This window comes from Eleginops maclovinus, chromosome 5 (genome assembly GCF_036324505.1).
Source record: "Eleginops maclovinus isolate JMC-PN-2008 ecotype Puerto Natales chromosome 5, JC_Emac_rtc_rv5, whole genome shotgun sequence".
Lineage (NCBI taxonomy): Eukaryota > Metazoa > Chordata > Actinopteri > Perciformes > Eleginopidae > Eleginops > Eleginops maclovinus.
In genome coordinates this window covers 25,135,770-25,162,062 of record NC_086353.1, presented here as the reverse complement: position 1 = coordinate 25,162,062, position 26,293 = coordinate 25,135,770, and the positions used below count along the sequence as shown (strand labels likewise).

At 39.0% G+C, this 26,293-nt stretch overlaps 3 protein-coding genes across 4 annotated transcripts; 1 reads left to right on the top strand and 2 right to left on the bottom strand.

Moving 5' to 3' along the window:
• The first annotated feature begins 890 nt into the window (after positions 1 to 890).
• LOC134864606 (phosphatidylinositol 5-phosphate 4-kinase type-2 beta) lies at positions 891 to 22,054 on the top strand. Its single transcript, XM_063883715.1, has 10 exons — positions 891 to 1,495; positions 4,972 to 5,069; positions 6,632 to 6,728; positions 8,153 to 8,305; positions 8,547 to 8,693; positions 9,518 to 9,556; positions 10,731 to 10,844; positions 19,149 to 19,410; positions 19,600 to 19,703; positions 20,927 to 22,054. Exons 1-10 carry the CDS (start codon positions 1,352 to 1,354, stop codon positions 21,005 to 21,007), a joined length of 1,239 nt encoding a protein of 412 aa, XP_063739785.1. The 5' UTR covers positions 891 to 1,351; the 3' UTR covers positions 21,008 to 22,054.
• On the bottom strand, positions 13,378 to 18,065 carry LOC134864314 (zinc finger MYM-type protein 1-like). Of its 2 annotated transcripts, none has more exons than XM_063883188.1 (5): positions 17,610 to 18,065; positions 16,642 to 16,701; positions 16,287 to 16,385; positions 16,006 to 16,086; positions 13,378 to 15,829 (listed from the first exon to the last, which is right to left on the bottom strand). In XM_063883188.1, exons 1-5 carry the CDS (start codon positions 17,686 to 17,688, stop codon positions 13,497 to 13,499), a joined length of 2,652 nt encoding a protein of 883 aa, XP_063739258.1. In that variant the 5' UTR covers positions 17,689 to 18,065; the 3' UTR covers positions 13,378 to 13,496. The 2 variants fall into 2 exon arrangements, with proteins under 2 accessions (XP_063739258.1, XP_063739259.1); XM_063883189.1 differs by having other exon boundaries at positions 16,006 to 16,083.
• A 913-nt stretch (positions 22,055 to 22,967) lies between the features above and the next one.
• psmb3 (proteasome 20S subunit beta 3) lies at positions 22,968 to 26,093 on the bottom strand. The gene is made up of 6 exons (XM_063884845.1): positions 25,906 to 26,093; positions 24,629 to 24,813; positions 24,205 to 24,312; positions 23,926 to 24,103; positions 23,217 to 23,311; positions 22,968 to 23,131 (listed from the first exon to the last, which is right to left on the bottom strand). The coding sequence occupies exons 1-6, from the start codon at positions 25,906 to 25,908 to the stop codon at positions 23,083 to 23,085; spliced, it is 618 nt and encodes a 205-aa protein (XP_063740915.1). The 5' UTR covers positions 25,909 to 26,093; the 3' UTR covers positions 22,968 to 23,082.
• Positions 26,094 to 26,293: the final 200 nt, after the last annotated feature.

Below are 26,293 nucleotides of genomic sequence, written 5' to 3'. Positions count from 1 at the left end.
GGGCCATAAACACCTGAGGACACTGAAGTCATGTCGGCTGGTGGTGTTTCATTTCAGGAATTTTAAGCATTTAGCCACCTGGGGGTACTTCACACTGCACACATTTATAATAAAGAAATCGACACCTGGATTATTTATTTGTACTGATTTGTAGACTCAGTATTACAGTTTTTGTTCAGATGTTTCAATTCAACTTTATTTACCCATTAGTTCACTTTTTGCAAGACACTGCACATGGCCCTTTAAGTAAGACACATAAATCTGACATTCATGTGTTTGCTATTTTCAAAACACTGCCATTAAAAAAATGCTACACTCATGAACCAATTAGCAAATACAAGTGCCAACTTGCAAAGCACCTAATGCTTTATTGTTGACTTATCAATCAGAATGTAAGCACTTAATTGTGAGAACCTTTATCCAACTGTCACTGTATGTGCTGTGCATGCATGTTGTGCTGATTAGTTGTGTAGAACAATCACAAAGTTTTGTGCAGAAGTTTCTGCATACAGAAAAAGCCCATAAAAGACGAGTTTGCTATTGATTGAGTTGGGTGGACAAAAAGTCTGATATATTGACTTTTTTTTTATAATATAAATGAAGTGTGCGCCATTTGATGTCAAAGTGATCCATGCTGCAGGATATATGAGGTGTTTTGCACTGCGTGGTTTTGTTTGTTTTGAGCCATGTTTTCAAAAGTGCGTATAAGCAATAGATACAAAGCTGTAAGTAAAGTATTGAGTAAATCTACTTAGTTACTTTCCAACACCGACTATAGACTGTATGGCTCCAACCCATCTACCCTCCTCTCCTGTGGGGATCCAGGGTGCGGGAACCCCTGCAGTTACTACCGGCGGCCTGCTGGGAGCGCTATTGACTGTAAAGTGCAGTACAGACGCCATCTTGAGGAGACCCCAAACGCAGCGCTGGTTTATGACTGACAACAATCTTAAACGCATCATGATGGGATTACTCACTCACAAGTAAAGCAGCATCACACCGGCTCTGTGTTGCACGCGCTAAAGGAAAGGAGCAGAGCTGTCCTGCGCGTGCTCCCCTCTCCCGGTAGTTTTCCTGCAGAGAGGGGCTGGCTGCAGCCTGATGGCCGGCTAGCTGCTCTCTGGACTCCGCCGCGGCCTGCTCGGGAGGAGGAAGGGTGGTGACGGCGCAAAATGCTATACCGCTGACTCCCAACAAGACAGTTATCCTACCGAGACTCACTGCGAGTTGGACGAAGAGCACGATGCACTTATAGATTTTTTTAAACGCTCTTAACTTTCCGCATTGTTTTGTTGTGTGTCGGGGCGACAGTGAGTGCGATCTTGCGTACCCTGAATTCCCAGCCTGAGACATGTCATCCAACTGCACCAGCGCAGCGCCTATCAGCGCTAGCAAAACCAAGACGAAAAAGAAGCATTTTATAGGACAGAAAGTGAAATTGTTCCGTGCAAGTGAGCCCATTCTCAGCGTTTTAATGTGGGGTGTCAACCATACGGTGAGTCCATCCTGAATGCCTCTCTGTCGCTCTTAAGCGGTTTGTTTATGCTGCTGTTTTGATTTAGCTAGCATGCTAGCTTGTTAGCCAGCTGCCCTCATCTGTCATGCCAGCTTTAAAGCGTTCATTCGTTATTTGTCTATCTCGTGGTTTTTCGCCAGGTATTTAGTTGTGTGCTTGGATAGACACCTGCTGGTTGACTCTGCTAAACTGGTCATTGTCAGACAGTTTGTAGCTAACTGCCTCTAAAGCTAGCCTCAGTTTGCTGTGCCTGAAGCGTGCGTTCTGCAGGGATTTTTTAAGTGTGTGTGTTAAACTCTCTGCAGCTGTGGAATGAATATCAGAAAATCGGCATATCCGCGGCAGGTTGTGCATTTTCACTCGAAGCATAGCGTTACCAATCTGCCTTCATAAATCATGGATGGGGATGTGTTTTGGAGCCAAGTCGTGAGCTGCGGTTGTTGTAGTGCAGGAGGCATGGAGTGGGAGGGGTGTGACCGTGACAGTGGCAGCCGGAGCAGCAGGTTACAGAGACTCTCAGCCCCACAGCTGCACACAGCAGCCTGCCTTTTGTTTCAATAAACCTGCTCTGAGCGTGCAGTTGCAGACACAATGCCCGGTGCATGCAGCCAACTGCTGCACTTAACTCCTGCACATATAATCCCCTATAAATAGAGCAGAAAATATATCGCATTCACTTTTGGACAACTCGGTCTATGGCTATGAAAAGCACATTGAGGTGCAATATCAACACCAGAGATAGATGGAGTGTGTTTGCACCACTAGTTTGCACTTGCTTAATGTGCACTACACCTAATGACTGTTTTGTCTGACACCTACTCTGGCACAGTTTGTTTGATGCATGAAAAGCAAAAAATATCTCCAGGGTGAAAACGTTTTGATCCGCTCTGAATGAAAGAGAAACTGTTATCTTCACTGTTATCTTTCATTGACACAGTAAGGTGTAACTTCTTTTCACTTTACTTTTAGTCACTTTGAATACATTATTGATTTGCAATATTGGGGTGAAATGTCAAAACAGACCATTTGCCACTGTGACTTTTCTTTTGTCTGATTTCTGCAAGACATAACATAAGACCCACACTTGCCTTTTTAATAAGAAGAGAATATAATTCATGCAATGGAGGAATTAAGGAGGCAGATAATGTTATGGTCATCCCTGCAGCATCTTTAATTCAGCGGCTGAACTTTGGCAGTGGGCGTGTGGGTGCAGCACACAGGCCTGGCGATGGTTTGAGGTGTGGGCGGGAAGCCGATTCAAGACATCAAACAGACTTCTCATCAAAGTCCTCTCCTTCCAGTCAGAAGTTGTATACATTTTTAATAGCGCCTCAGTAGTGAAGCATAAGTACTTCACCTCCTCATTTAGTGTTTAGATGATGAAGCAGCTACACCACCTGTTTGATGCTGGCAATCCCTCCAAATCTTTTTCAATGTCATGTCAGAAAGTAATTGCCAATCCGGTTTATCTGAGTTTAAGTTAAAGAAGAGCTTACGTTTGACGGCAATGCTTCTATCTTGGCCTGATGTTCAGTAATGACACTGTCCTGTTGCATATAGAAACATTTAGTTAAAAGTTGGCTTGTTTCCAAAAGTGATCAGCAATACCTCACTTTTGGATGAGTTTACTTTCACTGCACACATCTGAGTTCATGTGATTAACAGGCCTTAATTCAAATAGTAAACTTGTACAAACCACAACAGTTTGGATTTAAATATACATAATATGTATGTTTTTCTACCATTGATTGAAATACCATTATTTTGGTAATATTTATACTATAAATGTGGAAGTAAAAGAGTGGTATCAGATGATATTTTTGGCTGCTATGAACTCATTTGTCTCACTTAAAGTTATATAACTGCTGCATATTTTCATCACATTAACATTACCATCAGGAGTTAGAGTTTTAAGAACTAGTTGATGAATATTTAATGACCAACTAGCACCACCGGGATTCTTATTACAGGCATAATAAAATGCTCATAGTAACTATGGTCGCAGTGATTTGCTTGTTATAGCTATCAAAAAGGACAGAATCAGTCCTGTACAAGTGATGTTTAAATAATTTGCTCTCAGTTTTCCAGTAGTAATTTGAGGGTATTTTCTAACATTACAACAAATGTAAGAAAATAAATATATATATATATATATATTACATTCTTTATACAACACATTGACCGCTACAGTTTATTTTCAGGCCTGTTAATACTGTAGAAATACACTGAAACCACAACCAAGATGATGCTCAGTAACTATCCACAGTGCTAATGTGAGTGTGTTTTTGATCAGCATAAAACTGTTTAAGGATATAGCCTAATTTACTGAAATACAGGAAAGTATTTTTTATTTTGCAAGAATCTACACTATTGTAGTGTTTGATTTATACACAGTGCAGTGAATAAATCTGTAGTGTACAATACATTGGAAAGTATTTGAAACAGTCCCTTTCAATACTTTGTATTCATGTTATAAATATAGAAAGGTCAAACAGATACTGATCTGCATGAGAAATTATACAAAAAGATATAAAATATCATTTATAATATTATAATATCATGTGCGTACAGTTTTACATTTGACCCGCTCACTATTAAATGTTTGCACTGTAACAGGCTCTTTCGCGTCTCCCCCCTGGGGAGGTGGTATCTCTTCAATCTTTCCGCCAAATGTCCCCTGGATGGTTGTTTACTCGATAAACTACAAGGAGTTTTTTTCTAAAGTGTGTCAGCCTGAGCTTTTACTCAGCAGATAAGATCAGAGTTGGAAGTTGTGGGGGGGCGGGGGGTGTCAGCAGCAGTAGCCTGCTCTTTGGTCCCAGAGTTAATGTTTGGTGCTGGTAAATACTCCCACGCATCTGGCACAGTGTTTGGGTAACAAAAAGCTCCAGCATCTCTGGACACTGATGAGCATGGGCAGATTGGGCATTCTTCATAAACATCACATTTTATTTTTATGAAATGATTTTAAAGCTTTTAATCTTGATTTGTTTGACTGGAAATGCACAATGGAAGAGTACTTTGTGTAGGAGGTTGTTTCAAGAACAGTTTTGAATTTGGGCTGTACAATTTTATCAAAACTGAATATGGACTAGTGCCATATTCAGTGCAGGAAGCACAGTATTTACTAAAGGCTAAATGTGTGTTATAATACCATTTTGAATAAAACATTTTGGCCTAAAAAGCATTTTCTATTGGTACAGATCTCTTCGAAATCACCCCATAATCATTTTAATATACTTCTTCTGATAATGACAATTAATGATGCTAAAAACATCCAATTTGTCATTTGTTCCAAATGGTGCAGCCCTATTTTAAACTGCCATTATTTAAATTGCAAAAGTCCTCATTGATTGATTTCATATATTCTGTAAATACTCATAGAGCCTGAAGGTGTGTGTATCAGCTTCAGGCTCTTGTCTGATCTCTCTCTGTTTCTCTCTTCTCTCCCTCAGATTAACGAGTTAAGTAATGTGCCTGTACCAGTAATGCTGATGCCAGATGACTTTAAAGCCTACAGTAAGATCAAAGTGGACAACCACCTATTTAACAAGTAAGTACATCACAGCTTATGAACCGTCAGCACTGTCCTGTAGAGGCACAATCTGTAATCCACCTGCAAATATAAAGGGTCAACCCCCCACCAGAGTTCAAAACACCTGCTACATGACTGACAGTTGTTTCAGTAAAGCAGTTTCCAGCTGCGGATCAAATCCTATCAAAATACAACTCTTTCTGTGAACGGCCTGATAAATGCTTTATTCAGAATGAATGTCAGCCTGCAGATTGTGACATAACAATCTTTGCAATACTGGTAATCCTCATGGCAAGTACCAGTGCAGGACTGGAGCAGGGTGGTGTTTTCCTTAAGCCTGTCAGGCTGAGAATAGCATGAGATCATTTTAGAGCCGTGACCTGCCCTGGACACACCTGTGTAATAACCATGCTGCTAAGTAAGCCATGTGATATGTCACAAAGACAACTTGGTGAAGTAAAGTGCTCACTCACAACAACAGGGTAGTTGTGTAATGAAAACTTGGGTTACAGGCTCCTCAACAATGGAATATAAATATATACATGACATGGAAAAAAATCTAGTTTAGCAGACTTATGGTCTAAGTGCATTTTTGTAATTTTCTGATACATTTGATAATCTTGTAGCCAGTGTGTTTGATGCTCCTGTGGTTTGGTCTTTTTACACTATCTGGCCTAACATTTTAATCCAAAGCGGTTAACATACACTGTTATACCATAGACATACAGAAAGCATTTGGGGTTCAGTATCGTGACCAAGGAAGCTTATAAGACCAATGGGGTCTTATTTGGGGATAATCAGGAAGGTTTTTATTTTGTCACTGGCAAAGAAAGGCCTGCAGATATTTTTAAACCTCCTGGAAGGTCATTTCTTTCTTTAATCCACAAACTGAGGGACAGTCTTTTTTTTGTTTTTTTGGGGGGGGGGTTTGCCTTTAATCGGATAGGACAGTGGAGAGTGACAGGAAAGTGGGAGAGAGAGTCGGGGTGGGATCCGGAAACGACTACGGGTCGGGAAATCGAATTGCACATTTAATTAGAAATGTTCTGCTGCAATTCAAATGTATTTGTGTATCACATTTTGTCATAGTTTGAGGTGATACATGTTTTCGGTCGGGGATGTTGTTCATTAGTTTACAATCACGTGTCTGTTTGCATTTCTTTACCTGAACAAATACACTCTGTATGATGACTGCAAATAGGAATACAGGAGGACCCTAAAGAAGTCAAAAATAACCGCAAAGGTTCATTCAATAAAATGAATGTTCACTGTTGAGATTGGTCAATATTTGTAGTGTGTGAGTGGGAAAATGTCAGTGCCTCCGCTCCCACATCCTATTCTGAATAAAAAAGAAGTACTTTGATATTTGATGCACTTTAAGTGTTTGCATCTAGAAGCTTCTCTCCAAGCTATAAATGTCTGATTGATTTTATTCTCTATGCAGGATCCAGAGAATAGAATAAATAAATCCAACTCTCAGCATGCAAATATTTTTCAATCATCAGTCCTCCTCCTCATTTGCAGTAATGAATCCGTGAGCTCCTGCTTGTTTTTCTGACTGTGTGTCTCTTCCTCGTCAGAGAAAACCTGCCTAGTCGCTTTAAGTTCAAAGAGTACTGTCCCATGGTGTTCAGGAACCTGAGGGAGAGGTTCTGCATCGATGACCAGGACTACCAGGCAAGTCTGACACACACCAACTCTGATGAATGAAATCACATTTTAAGGTGAAATAGAACTTGGGGGGAAAGGAAACCCGAGTCATCATCGATAAACTACACAAGACAGCGTTAGGAAGAGGATAATGATGTCAGAATGCATGTGGCTAAAACCTACACCACTTAAACACCTCCTTTTGAAAGACTTCTGCTGGGGGGGATCAACTTCTGCAATCTCTTACATTTGTGTACCCTGGAAATATCCTTAAAGGTCTCGGAAAAAGCAATGGATACATTATGAAGGTTATTATGGCCGCAAGTATAGAAACTACGGCTTAATAAGTGCTTGTAATCAATTCTCAGTGGAGAAAAATACATTTTAGTCTCTGAATTAAAAAGAGAAATGTAGATAACAATTAAGTTAATATTTGGGAAAATCCGATTGTTATAAATGTTTAGGATCTTAACAATGTCTTTTGTTGTTGAGCTCTTTCTTGTGCATTGTGAACTGTGCATGGATTTGTATTTGTTATTTCTATGCTTTATTGTCCCAGTCCTAACCTGTTCTATGAAAAAAGAAAAAGGGTAAAAAAAAAGAGTTCTTAGAAAGTTACATATCATTTTATACATATATATATGTGTATATATATATGTATATATATATATATATATACATATATATATATATACACATATACATATATACAAATACATATATATATATACATATACACATATATATATATATATATATATACACATATATATATATATATATATATACATATATATATGTATATATATATATATATATATATACATATATATATATATATGTATATATATATATATATATATATATATATATATATATATATATATATATATACATATATATATATATATACATATATATATGTATATATATATATATATATATGTGTATATATATATATATATATATATGTGTATATGTATATATATATATGTATTTGTATATATGTATATGTGTATATATATATATATGTATATATATATATATATACATATATATATATATATATGTATATATATATATATATATATGTATTTGTAGATGATTAGGAGTCAATCTGAATTCAGTTTAAACAGATGAAATGTTATTTAAAAATGTTTTGCATGTATGTGATGGGATGAATGATTTTGCTATAATATAAATCTAAATAATAGAATAGATAAATGATCTCCGACGATTGCTAACAAACATCAGGGACGATTGCTGTGAAATGGCAAGAGGGGTGGAAAGGGTGAGGGACAGGGTGGTGTGGGATAGGGACTCCCTATCTTTTTTCCTTTTGTTTTTGTATTATTGTCTTTATCATTTGTATTCATGAAGACCCTCTGTGAGGACAAGAAAATAGTACAAAATTGGTCTCAAAAAAAGAAAGTTACAATTTGTTTTGGCAGAACTCTTTGACGAGGAGCGCCCCACTCAACAGCGACTCCCAAGGTCGCTTCGGCAACCGCTTCCTGTCCAGCTACGACCACCGCTTTGTAATCAAGACCGTGTCCAGTGAGGACATCGCCGAGATGCACAACATCCTCAAGAAATATCACCAGGTATACTTACCACAAAGTATCTGTGGTAAATATATGTATTCTTATTGCAGGAATTCAGGAAAGAGATCTAAGAGCATCAGACTGAAAATAATTCCTCCCTTTGAAAGTCACAAATGCATGTAAATGAAGCAGAAATGTTGAAGATGACTGTAGAACAGTGTCCAGTTTTAATCAGTTTTCATATTCCTCACTCCCACACTTTCCTCTCCACTCTCTGCTCCCCTCCCCTGATTGTGTGCAGTTTATCGTGGAGTGTCATGGCAACACGCTGCTCCCTCAGTTCCTGGGCATGTACAGGCTGACGGTGGACGGGGTGGAGACGTACATGGTGGTGACCCGGAATGTATTCAGCCATCGCCTCACCGTACACCGCAAATACGACCTGAAGGTAGAACACACACACACACACACACACACACACACACACACACACACACACACACACACACACACACACAAGCTGAACACTATTAGCACAGGCCTCTATCACATATTATGCATTTTTCATGAAAGAAGGATCAACAAAATAAATGAAGTAAAAACATATTTACATTATGGATTTATTTGAAGCAATGCATGACCTGTAAGAGGTTTCTTCTCCAAGGAGAATGTAGGAATGAATAAGAATCAATGAACAAACAAAACAGAACAACATTACTATAAAGATAAGAAAATGAATGCCCAAAAACTCGATTAAGACAAAGTTAGGAAGGTTGGCGGGATCAGATTCTGAACAAAAAAAATCTAATGATTAATCAGTAATATAACATGCAGTTGTTTTCCTTATTGACCACCTCCTTGCACATTATCCCTTACACAACAATCAATAACATTTGATAGTCAAATGCATTTGTCACTTGTTTACCACCTTTCTCTGTCTTTATATAATTCAAACTTAAATATCTTTTGTTTAAGATCGACCAGATTTATCGTCGGTTGCAGCCTGTATTAAGCAAAAGAATGTAAATCCAGCTCAATTCCGCGTCTGTTACCCCTCAGTTTCTCACCAGTACCAGCATTTAACTCTCCCTTTAAAAAACTCCTTCAAAGCCCAAGCCTCCTCTCCTGTTTCCTCTGGAGAAAACGACCTTACCTTTTAAATATTGACCGTCAGAAAGCCGCTGTGTGTAATATGCTAACTGTGCCTTTGATCTATCTTTAGCTGCTTTGAATTGAATCTATTTTCATTCTTATTTTTCCCTCATTTTTCAGGGTTCTACGGTCTCAAGGGAGGCGAGCGACAAGGAGAAGGTACGTGTTATTTCTGTGCCGTGACGGCGGCTGATGTGAAGGGACAAAAATAAATGCCCTTAGCTTACCCCAGAGGTAGACCTGCCAAATGAAGTATGTTTAAGTAAGCCGATGGGTTCTAGTAGTATGTTTTGCACTGGCCTCCCATGATCAGTGTGTACTACTCACTGGAGGAAAAAGTAGCTCCTTTACTTACATGGAAGAGTCAAGTACAGAAGTATTTTCAGTCAAAAGTACTCGGTATGCAAAATGGCTCTTTTTTAAAGTGTTGTTGAATATTAATATCTTGTTTTCATGACTTTACTAAACATGTCATATTATTTTAGTTTGTAAATGTCGACCCAAACTCAAGTAAAGTACAGGAATGGCAAAGAAGTACTTGAGTACAATATTGGGGTAAATGTATTTTTATATATAGATACATTCCACCACTGTCAATGCTCGGGGGTTAAATTGGGATGTGTTGTGTTGGGACAAGCCTGTGCTGACGGGGGGGATGTAAATATGAATAGAACAGACTTAAACTTAAATTACTTTTCATCTTACAATATTTCTATATACGCATTTTAATTTTTTTATTAAATGATCAATTTCCCTGCAATCTAGCTTCAGTAAAATGATAAATAAACTAAATAAATACACTTGATGCTGCACCATTAAGACCAAAATGAAATCACCATTATGTTTGGTGAGTATTGAGTGTGTCATGAATATTTATCATGGTTATTCATGGCTATAGGTGACAAAATATGTGTATTGTAATTTAAATAAACAGAGCCCTGCTTTTACATCCATGATGTGCTAAAGTTCTGTCACTATCATGCTACTGAATTATGGCTGCACCATATTAGAAAACAGAAAAAAATGGACATCGCCATACTTTTATATTTTTGCTGAAATATGTACTGCTATATTAAAAAAACATAATACTTCCAAACAATTCAACCCAAGTGTTGCTAATGTTCAGCCCCACTTTAACCCCTGGTTTACCTGAAGCCTCGGAAGGACAGAGGATTCTGACCTCATCTCTATGTTTCACTCATTATAAGACATCTGTGACTTTGTGAAGTATAACTCTTATCAGCAGTGTCTGAATCTTGTAGGGCTCTGTGTCCTAATCATCCTCTGACCTAACTGCTACTGTTTAATACCCAAATACCTCCCCTCTCTCCAGGCTAAAGAACTCCCCACTTTTAAAGACAATGACTTCCTGAATGAAGGCCAGAAGCTGCAGATAGGAGACGACAACAAGAAGTACTTTTTGGAGAAGCTAAAACGGGACGTGGAGGTAAGAAACATCCAGAGACTAAACAACTAAACTTTACCTTCTCTAAATCGCTTTAACAATTGAATACTTTTGTTAAAGTAAAACAAAGTATTGGTCAAATACCTTAAGCTTGGATTGAAAGTCTTCTTTACTTTTACTCTGGTGAGACTGTTCCTCATGTAGACTAAAATTGAATACTTTACTAACTTTTATATTCCTCGATCTCAGTAAATATTAAAGAAAACGTACTATCATCTAGTAACTCTGGGGTTTAAGGGTACAAATAAAGATCATTTTGTTCACCATGGTTCTTTTAATACCAGTGAAATCATATTGCAGTTATACGTAGCGCTGTTAAAAACTCTGATTAATAAAAGCTGAAAACATTACAACTTGACAATTTGGAAAATAAGCTAATTGTAATTATTTAGAGTAGACTGATATTTCTAATGCGATATGACTAAGAATATTGGAGGAATTGATTCCTTTGCATTATTATTCCATTTATCATTGAAAGATATATGTAAAATTATCATGGTGTGATTTCCTGTATCAAACAAAGATACCACGGCATCTATGGAGCATTACATTTGAAATAATATACCCCGTTATTTTGCCTTTAAGAAATATTGCACCTCCTACTGTTTTTATAATGCATCAGCCAGAGGAGGGAGAAGTACTCAGATCTTGAGTGAAAGTACAAGTAGCAGAGTGTAGGAATACTCTGTCACAGTAAAAGTATTCTAAATGTTCCTCCAGTGAAAGTAGAAAGTACTCTCATCTAAATGTACTTAAAGTAGCGACAGTAAAAGTAGTCATTGTTTGATTGGTCCATTTCAGAATAATATCTCTGATATGTTTTATAATGATTGATCATTAAAGTGTTCTCAGAGCTGGTAAAGGTGCAGCTAGTTTGAATGCCTCTGTATACTGCAGGGTAGCTGCTGGATTTACTGCAGGTGAACTACAGTCTGATTTAAGGGCTGATTATATTTACCATCATTAATCCAAATCTGTAAAGTAACTGAAGGTAGAAATACATGTAGTGGAGTAAAAGTACAACATTTACCTCTGAATTGTAGAGGAGTAGAAGTACAAAGTAGCATACAATGGAAATACTCAAGTAAAGTACAAGTCTCTCAGAGATATACTTTAGTACAGTACTTGAGTAAGTGTACTTAGTTACTTCCCACCTCTGGCATCAACCCATAATGCGGTTTTGATTAAATTAAAATGAATTGTGCCTATGAGGTTTCACACTTCAAGGCAGTACTGTATGAGTTATTTATTTTGGCACTTGGGACTAAAAAAACCTATAAACACAACACTGATATATTATCACCTTTTATAAGTTGCTGGTTCACACATCCAGCAAACTTATTTGATTCAATGAAAAAATGTTAACATTTTGGCAATTATCACATCTCTCTTTTTGAATAATGTTCACATTCGGACATACTCGCCCTACTCTGGAGTTGTTGGAAATGTTCATATTAAACTTGTAGGAAACAATCTTATGCAGCCACCACTGTAAATTAATTGTACAAATAGTATGATACATTTAATATGATTAAGGTAGCTGTAGGCAGTCAAAAAAAGAAACTCTGTGACGCTTAAAAATAATGAATACATTAGGGGTGGGCAATACGAGGTAAAATTCATATCACGATATTTTTTCCAGTTTCCACCTTTCGCTAAAACAGCACGGCGACACAATTTACATAAGATATTTTTTTGTTCGAGGTCGGAGATCTTAAAACCGAACCAGGTCCACACGACAGAGGTGCCCCCTTTCTTTTTCACCAATTCGTCATCCTGCACCATGGTATTCTTTTCTGCCTGTTGACTCATCTTTAATTTTCAATGTCTTCTTCTTCTTCGTCGTCGTCGTCTTCTTCTTCGTCTTCTTGTTTTGGATCCACTATTGCTAGCACTACTTCCGCGCAGCAAAAAATGCTTGCAACGTCCGCTCATAAAAATAGGTCTACACCGTAAACCCTCAAATTGTGGCCGAGTGCTTTTATTTACTTAGGCTGCACATCGCACTGGCCTTTATTTGGGGCAGGCTTGTATATGGACCAGGCCTTTATTTCTTGCTTACCTTCTGTTGTATTGTATTACTTAAATCAAATAATGGGCATAATTACAGTAGGCTAATATCATGCACTGCATATGCATTTAGCGTTGTGCGTCTCCTCACTGAAAAACCATTCCGCTCAAGCCAGCCCCTGCTTGCTAGAAGTTACGAAATCAGTCACGGGGGAAAAGATTTCCAAAACTTTGTTCTAAACACGCTATTATGCTTATCGCGGACTAAAAAATTCCGTTTCACATCTACATTCATGATTCTACTAGACATCGTGATGTCCTAAAATAATGTCATGATTTTGATCGTTTAAAGTTGCTTTCGCGTTGTCTGTGGAGTCTGGATTGTTCACACGTCTTGCATGCCCTTATAAGGAGCTCGTAATTAGGTGCACGAGAACTCTGTGCACAGCTGTTTTAGGAACAGACAGGCTGTTTAGGCAGGCCCGTTTCTAGGATTTTGGGGGGCCCTAGGCAAAGAAGTTGTTGGGGGCCTTTAAAAAAAAAATTTCCGCAATTCTGTGCGTTTTAATCACAAAAGAGGTCAAACATACACTGAAAAGTAGCCTTTATTATTTTTTTTATTTCCTACTGAAACTGCTGCTTGCGGCCCTTGGCCTCAGCAAATGCAGACACAATCCCCTCCAAGTCCAAAGACCTGCGGACGTCACTCTCAATTGACATGAGTGCCAGTCCAGAGAGCCTCTCTTGGCTCATAGTTGACCTCATGTAATTCTTTATGCGCTTCAGAGATGAAAAGCTCCTCTCTCCGGAGGCAACCGAGACAGGAAGGGTCAGAAGTAGGCGCAGTGCAATGCTTAAATTGCTGTACAGGTCCAACAGCTTCTCACTGTATATGTAGTCCAGCATTTTAAATGGGCACCTGGATACTTCATCTGGAAAGGTGTGGACAGCAGAGTTGATCTCCAATGCCAAGTCGTCTGCATCAATATCATGGAGGGTTTGTTCCACTTTCCTGCATCTCTCATGCAATTTCCCAGTCTTGATTGTGGCCCTCATGATATCAATGCTGAACAGGAAGTCGTACAGGGCATACACCCCCTCCAGTCTGGAAAATCTGTCTTTTAGGCTGGTGATGGCAGTGTCAACCAAAGGCAGGAAGAAGTCCCTTCTGAAGGCCTCTTCTGGGGTCGATTGGGTTTCATCTGTACTCTCGTAAAGGAACTGCCTTTTCTTTTTACGTTGCCTTTTCTCAGGCAATTTCCTCTCAATTTCCAGATCTTCTGCAATCTCCATTGCATCCGTTTGGCTTGATGCGAGTCCATTTTCCCTGAAATCTTCTAGGTACTCTGTCACTCCCTCGGTTTCTTTTTTCAGTGTTTGCATTGAAACATCCGGGCTCTGGAGGAGCTTGCTCATATGGTTAACCTGATACAAAACGTTGTACCAGGTTATTGTGCACAGAAGAAAGGACCATGTTTTAAGCTCACCATGTAAGCTTTTTGCTGAGGACATGGTCTCTGAGTCCCCCTTCTCTGTAGCATATGTCTCCAGTGCTGACAGTCCGTCTAGTATTTCAGGTAGATGGTACCGCACTACCTTCACACTGTCAATTCGGGCCTCCCATCTCGTCCCTGAAAGTGGCTTAAGGGTGAGCTGCTTCACATGCTGCTTCAAAATTGCCCAGCGGTGCACAGAGGAACTGAAAAGGTTGTACAGTCGTTGCAGCATACCAAAAAAAGACATGGACAACACTGAAGACTTGGCAGCATCTGACACAACCAGATTTAGTGTGTGACTGCTGCATGGGATGCATAGCGCCTTGTTGTTCAGCTCTAAAATTCTTGCCTGCACACCCTGTTTGTGGCCCATCATATTGCTGCCATTGTCGTATGACTGCCCACGGCAATCTGAAATGCTGAGGTTGTGCTTCTCCAACTGGTCAAGCAGGATTTCACTGAGCCCTTTACCAGTTGTGTCTTCAACATGTACAAATCCCAAAAAATGCTCAGCAATAGAAACAGGTGTTTCACAGTTGACAATCCTGAGAACAACAGAAAGTTGTTCCTTGTGGCTGATGTCAGGAGTGCAATCCATGATCACGGAGAAGTATTTTGCTTTGTGCACTCTTCTTGCAATCTCCTGTAGGATTTTGTCTCCGACCAGCTGAATGATTTCGTTCTGAATGACTCCACTCAGGTAATGCACCTTTGTCTCTTTGCATTGTATTCGTCTGATGTGTTCATTCATTACCGGATCAAACTGTGCTAGGAGTTCCACTTGAGCCAGAAAATTCCCATTGTGGCGATCATACACGGTACTGGTAGTTCCTCTCAAAGCCTGGTTGCGTTCTGCCAGATGGGAAACTATGGCAATCACTCTCCGAATCACGCCTTTCCAGTGTTCAACTTCAAGTTGCATCAACTCCATCTGTCTTTGATCAATCAGTGTACTGGTTTGCAGTCTCCTCTGAAGGTCGTGCCACTTTTTCACATTGTCACAGTGCACCTTTGTGCACTCGTGTTTTTTTAGGCGATAGGAAAGGTTCTTCCATCCACCGTAGCCACAGGTCGTTAAGGCATTGTCACGCTCACGCTTCCCGAAAACAGTACAAGGGAAACAGAACACTCCATCTGTGTGGATGGAATACACCAGCCACGATCGATGTATATTCTCACCATTTTTCATGGTTCTTTTGTAACTGTCCTTGGTGAATCTTCGAGGAGGATTGTCTAAGTTTTGCGGGAATTCAATGTCCATGATTTGCACAGGTCCTTTTTTGACTATTTCACAGCGCATACTGCTTGTTAGGACACTGGGCCAACATCCTGGGTCATCACTTAATGTGGTGCTTGCAATACCTACAGGTACCCCAGTTCTGGATGGTGGGGTGGTCTCTGCCATGTCAATGTCATCTTCCTCTTTGTCCTCCTCATGAAGTGGAGATGGAGTTGATGGCACTGTTGAAAACATATAGTTGCAAATTAATTTATAGCACAATTGCCATGTGGTAAGTACAGCAACTAGGGAATGGTGATCTACTTGTATAATGCTTTAAAAAGAAAGGGTCATTTTAATACACTTTCATAGCACATGGGTGTTAGGTGATAAGTTGAAATTGTGCGGCTTAATGCACCTTCTGTTGAACCACTGCTGGGAAGTGGTGTGGATGCTTCCACTTGCTCCTCCTCAAGTCGTGATGGAGTTGATGGCACTGCTGAAAAATATGTAATTACAAATTAATTCATGGCACAGTTTCATGTGTGAAGTACGACAACTAAATGCTTAAGGTATGGTGATCTACTTGTGTAACGCTTTATAGCAAATGGTCATTTTAATACACTTTCACAGCACATGCTGCTATAACTTTGGGTCACTATGATAGGTGATAAGTTGAAATTGTGCGGCTTAATGCACCTTCTGTTGAACCACTGCTGGGAAGTGGTGTGGACGCCGCAATGTTGTCTTCCACTTGCTCCTCCTCATAAACATGTGACGAAGACGATGTTGATGGCCCTGGTGCAAAAATAAATAAATACATAAATAATATTCTTTTTATTTATATTGCACATTTTGCATGCATTGATCTCAACAACTCAGTTATTCATTAACATTAGTGAATGTCCCACATATTTGAAATGTCCAGAAGACTCTGTGGGCAAGTGGAATGAATACACACAACTATGACTTGAATTAGAAAAATGTAAAGTCATTTTGATAACATCAAGTGTGTTGATAGAAGGCACTAATAATAGGTAGAAAAGAACGTTACCTTCAGTAGCACCAGAGACAACACTTGGTAGAGCGGGATGAAGAAATTTCAGCAATGCCCCTTGGAGAAAGAATAAGTACTGTATGATTAGCTTGGTTATTTTTCAAATGCTTTTGAAATCCTATCATTTTACAGTCTGATAATTGTGGTGAAATAGATATTAAAAGCATTACACACAGTTCCTACTAGGCGGTTTAGTGGCGGTTTCTATACGACTACAGGTGAAGCACTGCTTCACCAAAAAAAAGTAAAAAAAATAATAATAATAAAATCTTACAATAATCCCGTTTTCACTGGTTTGAAAACAGAAATACAGTCACTAAGACGAGCTGTTTTCCTGAAATCAATTCTGTGAGTGGCAACAGCGCCATCCCCGCACCCGTGGTGTGTCTGTGTGTGTCTGTGTACTGTCTGTGTCCCATAGAAAAAGCTCAAAGCTATCGGTAGTTTTTAACGGTGGTCCAGTGGTATTTACAGCTATCATGGAGACCAACAACAACAAACAGCAGAATAGGTTTAGAAAAGGATTAATTGACACTAAAGTGGCTGTTTTCTTCATGTGGCTGATCTGCGCCGGGATGTTAACCGTTAAAATGTAAATAAAGTAAGTAAATCAACCCAATGGTATTCTAGCAAAATTATTGTAAACTCCCATGTTAATCTCCTATTAAATAGCTAGCTACTACAGGAATAACTATTTCACTGGTTGTCTCAAGGCTCTAACGACTGAAAACATATGTGAAGTTTATTTAGGATATTAAGAGGAATTAATCGTTGATCAATTTGGCCAGCTGATAACGTTATGAACTTATAGTGAAGTCAAAGGTAGCAGTTTAAGTTTGGTTAGCATGCTAGCATGCCAAACCACTGGTTCCTAGCTAGTCGTCGTTACAACCTCGCTACTCTAGCAAAATATGGTATACCCTGCCTGGCACAATTTTCATGTTGATTGTGTATATTCTACTTACCGGTGTCTTGTTTTCTTTTCTGCTCCTCTTCCCTTTTCTTCTTCTTTTTTTGATTGCCGGAGAGATAATTTCGCTTCATTTTAATTTTTCACTTTTCACTTGCACTTGACGCTGTCGCGCTAATGCATGGGAAAGGGGGGCCCCCTCGAGCTGGGGTATTTCGACTACAATGTGTCGTTGCGCTTTTCGGACATCGCATGCTCTAGGGAGGCGCTGTTGCTGCCCTCGCAGTCGCAGCAGAGCCCTTCATATACAGATGACTGCTTATTATTATGAAGCTATTTAAAATCGTCATTGCTGTTGAATACATGACCTGTCTTATTGGTATGCATGTTGTTTGATTCATGTTGCATTTGTATCAGACTTTTCTTTGAATTTTGAAAAAAAAAAAAAAAAAAAAAAAAAAAATCTTAACCTGTCGTCTTTGGGGGGCCTCCTCCTACTCGGGGGCCCTAGGCAATTGCCTACCATGCCTACCTGAACGCGACGGGCCTGTGTTTAGGAACACGTCCAGGCATTCATTAATCCAGCGGAGATCTGTTGTTAGGTTAATCTTCCGAAGCCCGTTGGAATATACTTCAGAAGACAAAGAATGTTCGACAATGCGACCCAATATGAACGCCAATTTATGAATTTATGAATACCGCGGTATCAACGATGTCTCAAAATTCATATCATGGCGCAGCACAATACCGGTTTTTACTATCATACCGGTATATCGCCCACCCCTAGAATACATGCACAAATACAATTGTAGCCGTTAGCTATTATAAACGAGAGCATGTGAGTGTGAGTGCAGTGTGGGAAATATCACTCACCAACATCAATGCCAAGAAAAAGTGAACAGGTGACAGCAGTCAGGTTAGACCATTACCACCGCCCAAGCTCCAGTGAACACACCCACCACTTATGAGTGAACAATACGTGATAATAAACAGAAAAGAGATAAAGAGACCTAAAATGTGGCTCCTCCCTTAAGTGTAGCAAGAAACAGGCTTTAAACAAAATGAATAGACATGCAAAGAAAAAAAAACGTGCTGTATTTGAACGTCAATATTTAGAATTGAGCTTCAAAGTACTCAGTTCAGCCCTAATTTATTCTGCTTTACGGCTTTTCCCTTTCCTGTATTGTGTTCTATAGGTGTGTGTGCATGTCAACGGTCTGCAAAGGTTACAATCCCTGTGTTCGCTCCAACACACATGGTTTTGTATGTGATAGGCTAAGGGGCGGGACATTTCCGACACATTTCTACATTGTTTGTCCAATCACAGCAGAGCCAGCGAGCTAACCAATCAGAGCAGACTGGGCTCTGGTTTTATACAGAGGGTGAAAAGAGGTGCTGCAGCACAGGCAGTATGAGAAAAATAAAGAGCTTTTTGAACACTAAAGCATGGAGACATGTCACAGTAGAGACACTAAATACAAATATGAACCTGCAAATAAGCAGAATATGTCCTCTTTAAAAATTCAGACCTGAATGACTGAGAAGTGCAGCTTTGTTAACGATTCATTACATGTTTTCTGTGTGTGTGTCTCAGTTCCTGGCAACCCTAAAGATCATGGACTACAGTCTCCTGGTGGGAATCCATGACGTGGATCGGGCCGAGCAAGAGGAGATGGACGTGGAGGGCGTGGGGGAGGAGGAGGAGTATGAGAATGATGGGATGGGTGGAGGCGTGCTCACCGGCTCCTTCGGCACGCCTCCCGACAGCCCCGGCAACCCTCTCAACTGTGGAGGGTTCTTTGGCCCCGGGGAGTTCGACCCCTCTGTGGACGTTTACGCAATCAAGAGCCACGACTGTGAGGATCATATTTGACAGTTATCTTTTCAAAGAATATGAACAAATGATAGCAGTAGGAAGTTAACTTTTGGCCAGATTAACAGACAACGCTGATGTCCTCATACAATAGTGATATAAATGTGTGAAATCAAGCCTGGGCATTTGTTATTTTCACGTGAGACTAAAACCCTGTGATGTGTTGTTCTAGGTGCTGTGAAGAAGGAAGTTTACTTCATGGCTATCATCGACATCCTCACGCACTATGATGCTAAGAAAAAAGCTGCACATGCTGCCAAAACTGTGAAACACGGGGTGAGTACAGAGACTCTATCATCCAGCAGTATGGACTTAAAGTTTTCAGTTTCAATTCTATCTTTATTTAATCATTATTATTATAATTATCAATAATATTACCATTATTCTGTTTTATGTATAGTCTGTTTTCTCTCTCACTTTTAATAACCATAGAAGTTCTCACCAGACTGCTACAACCTGTAGCCGTTCACATGCACCCTCAGTTAGCACACTATCCCCAAAATGTTGTCATTTTAAATCGTTTTCATCATTCTTCTCTGTTGTATTACATATTAAAAGCGTTAAATTGGAGAATGTTGCATAGGTCTTTCTTTTTTATTTCATTAATTTTCAACGTTTAATTCACTTTTAGCCCATCACATGCCCTCAGTTAGCACGCTAGCTGCTACATCCAGGTAGCTACAGCAACCAAAGCGAGAAACTCTTCACCCAGTGTTTCTCTAAAGAACATCTTTAGAAGCATAATGCTACAGAAGTAAGCGTTAGTTTTCAGCTGGCCGCTCATGCTAACACGGCTACTCACTTTAATGCTGAGTAATAAATCCCAGCTCACAACTAAGCTAGCTAGCTAGCAAGTTAGTTAGCTAGCTTGGGAGTGAGGTTATTGTTAAGCTTAATAAAAAAAGAAGCTACATAAAGTATTGTACCTTTAACCTCTAATTATAGTTATTTACAACAACAGCATGTAGTTTAGAATAACTTTATATAATTGATGCTTTGATGAGCTTGCGCAATTAGACGGGTAACGTGTGAAAGAATACAAAATAATCAAATTTCCACACTTTTTATCATTTATTATTTTTATTAGGTCTCGATGCCCATGGAAATGTACTCCCTGTTAAATAGAAACGAATCAAAAGTATTAAAGGGATAGTTTGAATGTTCTGAAGAGGGGCGGTAGAGCTTTTCCGAGCAGTGTATACAGTAGATGGATGGATGGATGGAAAGTACCTTAGTGATCCCAATTTGAGAAATGTTAGCTTTGCAGTAGCATAAAACCACAAGGCATTGTACACAGTCAAATCAGATGAGTAGAAATAAACAGTTTCAATCTCAATAGAAGTAAAATAGCACACAAAATGTAAAGCAGGATATTATATATACATTAAGTGTGTAAGGAATAGAATATTAAATTGGGTATAAAAGTGAAATGTACAGTGTACTATTATTGTTAATTTAGTATTGCTCCATCTATTTATTTATTTATGTCTGTCTCTCAGGCGGGGGCAGAGATCTCGACGGTGAACCCGGAGCAGTACTCCAAACGATTCTACGAGTTCATGTCCAACATCTTATCATAGACTCATCTCCCAGTCCAGCCAGTCACTTCCTGTCATAGATCTGTCAAAACGCCACGCACTATTTCTCTTCTCCTTCACCTCAGCGTAGGATCCATCTCCCCCTGCCTCTCTACGCCCCATAACAGAAGAAAAAAAAACTACCAGCATCCTCCTGCAGCCAGCAGCAGTCTGGAAGGAAAGGATGCACCGAGCCTGTTACATTTTCTCACACACCTCCCCAGCTCCCTCATCCTCTGCAAGGAAAACTCGTGAAACCGCTCACTGAATTCGGAACGACTTCCCGATAATCTCCCTGTTCTTTTAAAAAAATGTCTGCTCTTCGTTACTCCTCACGCCAGCACGGAAACTGTCTCACTAATGCCTTGAACGAGTGTGTCAGCTTCAGCAGTTCAGTAACACAGTCCGTTAGTACCGTCTCTTTGATTTCATGTTGTTGTTGTTGTCCTTATGAGTTCTTTTAGACACACACAAACACACACAGATGTAAAAAACTTGCACAGAGCTGAATGGTCAGATTGCATGACAAACTCTTTTGACAGTCGCCATGAGGCTACTCTCTCAGTAACAACAAAGTATCTCAAAGTACTGCTGACAATTTGGCACAACAGGAGATAAACACATTAATATATAACGTGTATTAAATAAATTAATGCAATATCAAAAATGCATGGCTGATGTGTACATGAGTCTCCACCAGTAAGTTGAAACATCAAACCACTGAATTTAGCATCTGAGTGTTCTGAGGAAAATAACAAAAAACTGAAAAAACATTTTGGTGTTTGAATGTTCCGTTGCCATATTGTTTTTGAATATGTTTGACATTTTAACCGTGAGCTTGGTGGAGGTTGGTCTAAGAAAAAAACTCACATAAAAAGGGGAATTCTGCAGCAAATACTTGTTTTATTACCATAAGGATCATTTTTATATCTTGTTTACATTAATGTAGCAATTTTGTGTTTGTATACAGTATTGTTTTGTTACCAACAGACATTAGAAAAAAAAGTTACTTGAAAATGATCATTGCATATTAAAGGGAGTTTTATCTTGTTTTTGTTGTTGGGCTATTATTTCCTCTTCTCCAGAGACTCTCTCACTGCTTACTCAGAGACTTTGTTACAACTGAGCTATCTCCATGGCAACCACCATAATCTATCTACGAAGGAAGAATTAGGATGCAGAGGAAAACTCCAGAGAAAGCCAGTAAGTTATTTAGATTTGATCAAAGATAACAGTGCTGTGATCCAATAAACAGAGTACAGGGTTATTGTGGCAGGTCCGAATGAACCATCAGAGACCAAAACATCCTGACTTGTAGTCCTAAATGGGTTCAAACAAAAAACCCTGATTCCTACATTTCCCAATGCAACATGCAGTGGTGGAAAAAGTACTCTTCTACATAAGTGAACTACTAATGCCACCAAAATTACAAATACCACAGTCTAGATATACTCTGTTAAAAGTTAAAGTCCTGAGTTTAAATGTTACTTAAGTCAAAAGTAAAAGTATTTATGTACTACAAGTGTCAAATAAATGTAGCGCAGTAAAAGCACACTATTTTATTCTGAAATGTAGTTAAGTACCCCAAAATGATACTTTACATTACTCGGGAAAATGTATTTAATTTACTCATGCATTGCACCTTGGTAGCTTTTGTTTGAAAAACCAAAGCATTCTCGGCAGGTTTTCAGAATTCAGATTTGGTCTTACCCTTAAGACCTTTCTCCCAAAAGAAACAACTTTTAAGACAAGGATCAGGTAATATCTCTTAATTGTCATTAGTCTGGGGCATTTAAAAAAATAGTTTACTTCTGTGGTAGAAAGGAAAGGTTATAACCATGTTCCAGGGCCAGCCTCGCAAGTGTCTTGAATTTGAACTTGCTTATTAGGTTCTTACAATATGAGATTTGAAAAGTAGTTCCAATGTAGTGAACGTTCTTCCACAAATAACTTCAGTCGTGTATGTAGTTTAAACATTTTAGTTTATTTTTGAAGAAAAGAAAAAGACAGAACAAGCATTGTTTATTATTTTTATACAAAACGTGTGTGTTGTTGAAGCGCGGGGAGAAACAGAAGCTCTAGTCCATCCTGGCTTTCAGGGTTCGTGTGGTGATCTTGTCTTTCTCACTGCCAGAGAAAAGAAAAGGCTGTCAATCACTGCAAACCTGTCAATCAACATCAAACCACACCTGTGCTGCGACTCTGTACTTACATGACATGTACGACCACTCCCATACCAGACACTGCATCTCTGTCCACGGCGTTCAGCATGGCCTGGGAGATCGTCTCAAACAGGTCCTCTGGTTCCTGCACACACAACACATTTCTCCAATAAAGCAGTCAGGATCTTTCAATTCAAAAAACATGTGGCAAGGACTGAACACCAAGTAAACCAAGTCCTGAACAATAGGAAGAACAACTCTTCAAACTAGACCCTATGTTAGAAATGGCATGAAATGAAAATAGACACACATCCTAGCAAACAAAAGAACACTGTATTGACTTAGTCATGTGTCAAATGTGCATAACATTTTTTTTGTAATCTCTGCTCCACTCATAGCACATGTGGAGGGAGGAAATAGTAGCATTAAAACACATACAAGGGAGTAGCATTAAAACACATACAAATTCCCACAGAAAAGTTCCTAAATGCCATAATAAGAAGGAAACAACTAAAAGTAAAAATAATCAATATGCAATAAAAAAAATGATGTTTGTGTAAATTATGTTTAAGAGTAAAAAGTCCAATAAAAGATCTAATAGAATCAAAACATTACCAAGCAGTTACAGTGAAATGTATACATTGCATTTGTCTGTACAATATATACATCGATCATGAAGGAAACATCCATTATGTTGCAATTTAGCATCCTGCAAGTAACCTACACTAAAAGTGACTTTAAACTTCACACACTACTTACCATGTCTGGCTCCCACAAAGATTCACACATGCCGTACATCTGCTCGGAGCAGGTGCCGCTCACAACAAAGTCTTCTGTCACCATGGGGCAGCCAATCAGATCCAAGGAGCAGATGAATGGTTCGGAGGTCTTGGGATCTATTCCGGCGATCACAGGCTCGATGTAGTATGGTCCAAACCTGATGAGAGCATGACACATTTACCATATATGCAAGTATTTTTTCCTACTGTATGCCGCCTGTCTGCAGACATGGGTCTACATTAAATTCAGGGCACTCACCTCTTCTCGTACAACAGGTTAGACACCATGCTCATGAAGGTCTTGGGCTTGATCTGGCGACCCTCCTTCAGCTCGTACAGGTTCAGTCTGAATTTAAGCCTCTGGGATCTACACACAAGGCAAAGACGTCCATCATTCCTCAGATATTTACATTTGAATTAATTCAGAAATCGCAAATTTTACTTATTTCAAAGCTGTGCTTTAAAGAAAGATCTTTTCTCTCAAGAAAGCTTTTCTTCCCTAAATAGTTGAATAAAACTAAAACACTTTTGTTCTTAGAGATAAATAATGGATTATTACATTTGAGATACCAAGCTTTCTCTAGCGGAGTTGTCTTTCTTAATCTAGACCTGAAAATTGCAGCTTTAAGAGTTTTAAATAAATCCTGTCATCATAGTACCCTGGGGGAGGTATACACACTCACACTGTCTGAACATCAGTGGCCAGTCCTGCCAGCCCGATGTACAGCTTATCTCCCATGGGGAAGATCTTCTGGAAATCTGTGGTGACCATCTGAGCCTGGACGCCAAATCTCCGGTCCGCAGCTATCGCCACGCAGTTCTTCCCCCGCATGGCCATGACGGCCCCTCCGTTATAGTTCATAATAGACTGGATGAAGAAGGAGAGAGGTAAGTCAGTCAAAGATGAAACCATTGATAGATCAAACAATTGGTTAAAAGACAAGTCCAACTTTTTAAACGTAAAGAGATTTTTAAAAGCCTGCACCGTTTACTTTCATTGGTATTTTACTCCACAAGTTGAGAAAAAACTATGCACATTAATTGAAATTAAAATGTAGTGTCTTTCTAAAAAGCATCAAATGTAAAGAACACCCTCAAGAATATTGATTAATTGCAACATTCAATATATGTGCTGAATAATTTTGTCCATAAAATAAATGACTTAAATCTGTTTATTTCATTTAAGGACAAAAAACATTACTTAGGGTTATTTCCAACCACCCACATGTGTAAACATGGAGCATAACGTTAATCTAAACATCATTTCAACTATCAAAACAAATAAAAGTAAAAGAGAAAGTGTAGTAGTAGAACATTAGCATTGGACCAACGTCTTAACTATCACTCGTTATACATATTTAAACATAATGATGTACCGGGGAAACTTCGTTACTGGGTTGTTGCAGTGTTCTGCTGTCAGTAGATTCAAATGATCAAATTGCTAACTAACGCTGACTAGCTTAGCAGATTGAAGCGTTAGCCAACCAAACCAACAATGTCTAATTTATCAAACGTTTGCTGATGTTGACACAAACGCAACAGCGACCGTTTAAGTTAACCTGAGTTAAAAAAATCACAATGCCATTACAGTGAATTCGGGGAGTGATTGTAACAGTGAAGTTACCGCACAAGACACAACGTTAGCTCGTGTGCAGCTAGGTAAGCTAAGTAGTTAGCATTGCAGCTATGCCCCGGCTACCATCACAATGTAATGTTTTGTATAATTAACAAAAACATTGAATATATTTAAAGGTGTACGGTTGAAGGATTATAGTTACTTGCAAAACTGAAGTCAAAATATGTTTCCATAGAATATTTGCTAACTTTAAGCAGGATGGAGAAGTCTGGCTACCAACATTAGCTTAGCCATCTCTTTTAACTGTTACTCTTAAAAACTAGTTACATTTGACCATTTATCCAAAAACACATTGGCATGTGATCTAATGTATGGTGCTCTTACCATTGTGAGTGTCTTTTGGTTTATTCCTAGTAGCTAAAAATAGCAAACTCCACTTTTTCTTGGCTATTGTGAATGATTGCTCTTCAGTTTCCCACAGTGACTGCACGATTTAGAAACAGAGGGATCAGCCTAACATGATTCTAATACGCCATCACTTGCGCAAAGTTCATTGGCTGGTTGAACGCCACTGTGCTAAGCGCTGCTGTCATTGGAGGACATGGACACTGCGAAATTTGCTTGTATAGTTTGTTTGAGGCGTGTTAAAGTGAAATTAAAACCGGTAGGTTTCTGTCAGTTTTTTTTTTTTTATGCTTTTAAAACTGAAATTAGTTTAACTCTCACCGGATTGGGTATTCAAACAACGAATATTCCTTTCTCTTAACGTTAA

Coding starts and splice junctions, on each gene's coding strand:
- psmb3 (XM_063884845.1), bottom strand. Junction 23,312..23,925: donor CTTTGTGGGAGCCAGACATG/GTAAGTAGTGTG, acceptor TTGTGTGTGCAG/GAACCAGAGGACCTGTTTGA. Junction 23,132..23,216: donor GGAGTGGTCGTACATGTCAT/GTAAGTACAGAG, acceptor TTTCTCTGGCAG/TGAGAAAGACAAGATCACCA.
- LOC134864606 (XM_063883715.1), top strand. CDS start 1,352: ATGTCATCCAACTGCACCAGCGCAGCGCCTATCAGCGCTAGCAAAACC. Junction 1,496..4,971: donor TGTGGGGTGTCAACCATACG/GTGAGTCCATCC, acceptor TCTCTCCCTCAG/ATTAACGAGTTAAGTAATGT. Junction 8,306..8,546: donor TCCTCAAGAAATATCACCAG/GTATACTTACCA, acceptor GATTGTGTGCAG/TTTATCGTGGAGTGTCATGG.
- LOC134864314 (XM_063883188.1), bottom strand. CDS start 17,688: ATGAAGCGAAATTATCTCTCCGGCAATCAAAAAAAGAAGAAGAAAAGG. Junction 16,702..17,609: donor GAAAAGAAAACAAGACACCG/GTAAGTAGAATA, acceptor TCTTTCTCCAAG/GGGCATTGCTGAAATTTCTT. Junction 16,386..16,641: donor TGTCTCTGGTGCTACTGAAG/GTAACGTTCTTT, acceptor TTTTTGCACCAG/GGCCATCAACATCGTCTTCG.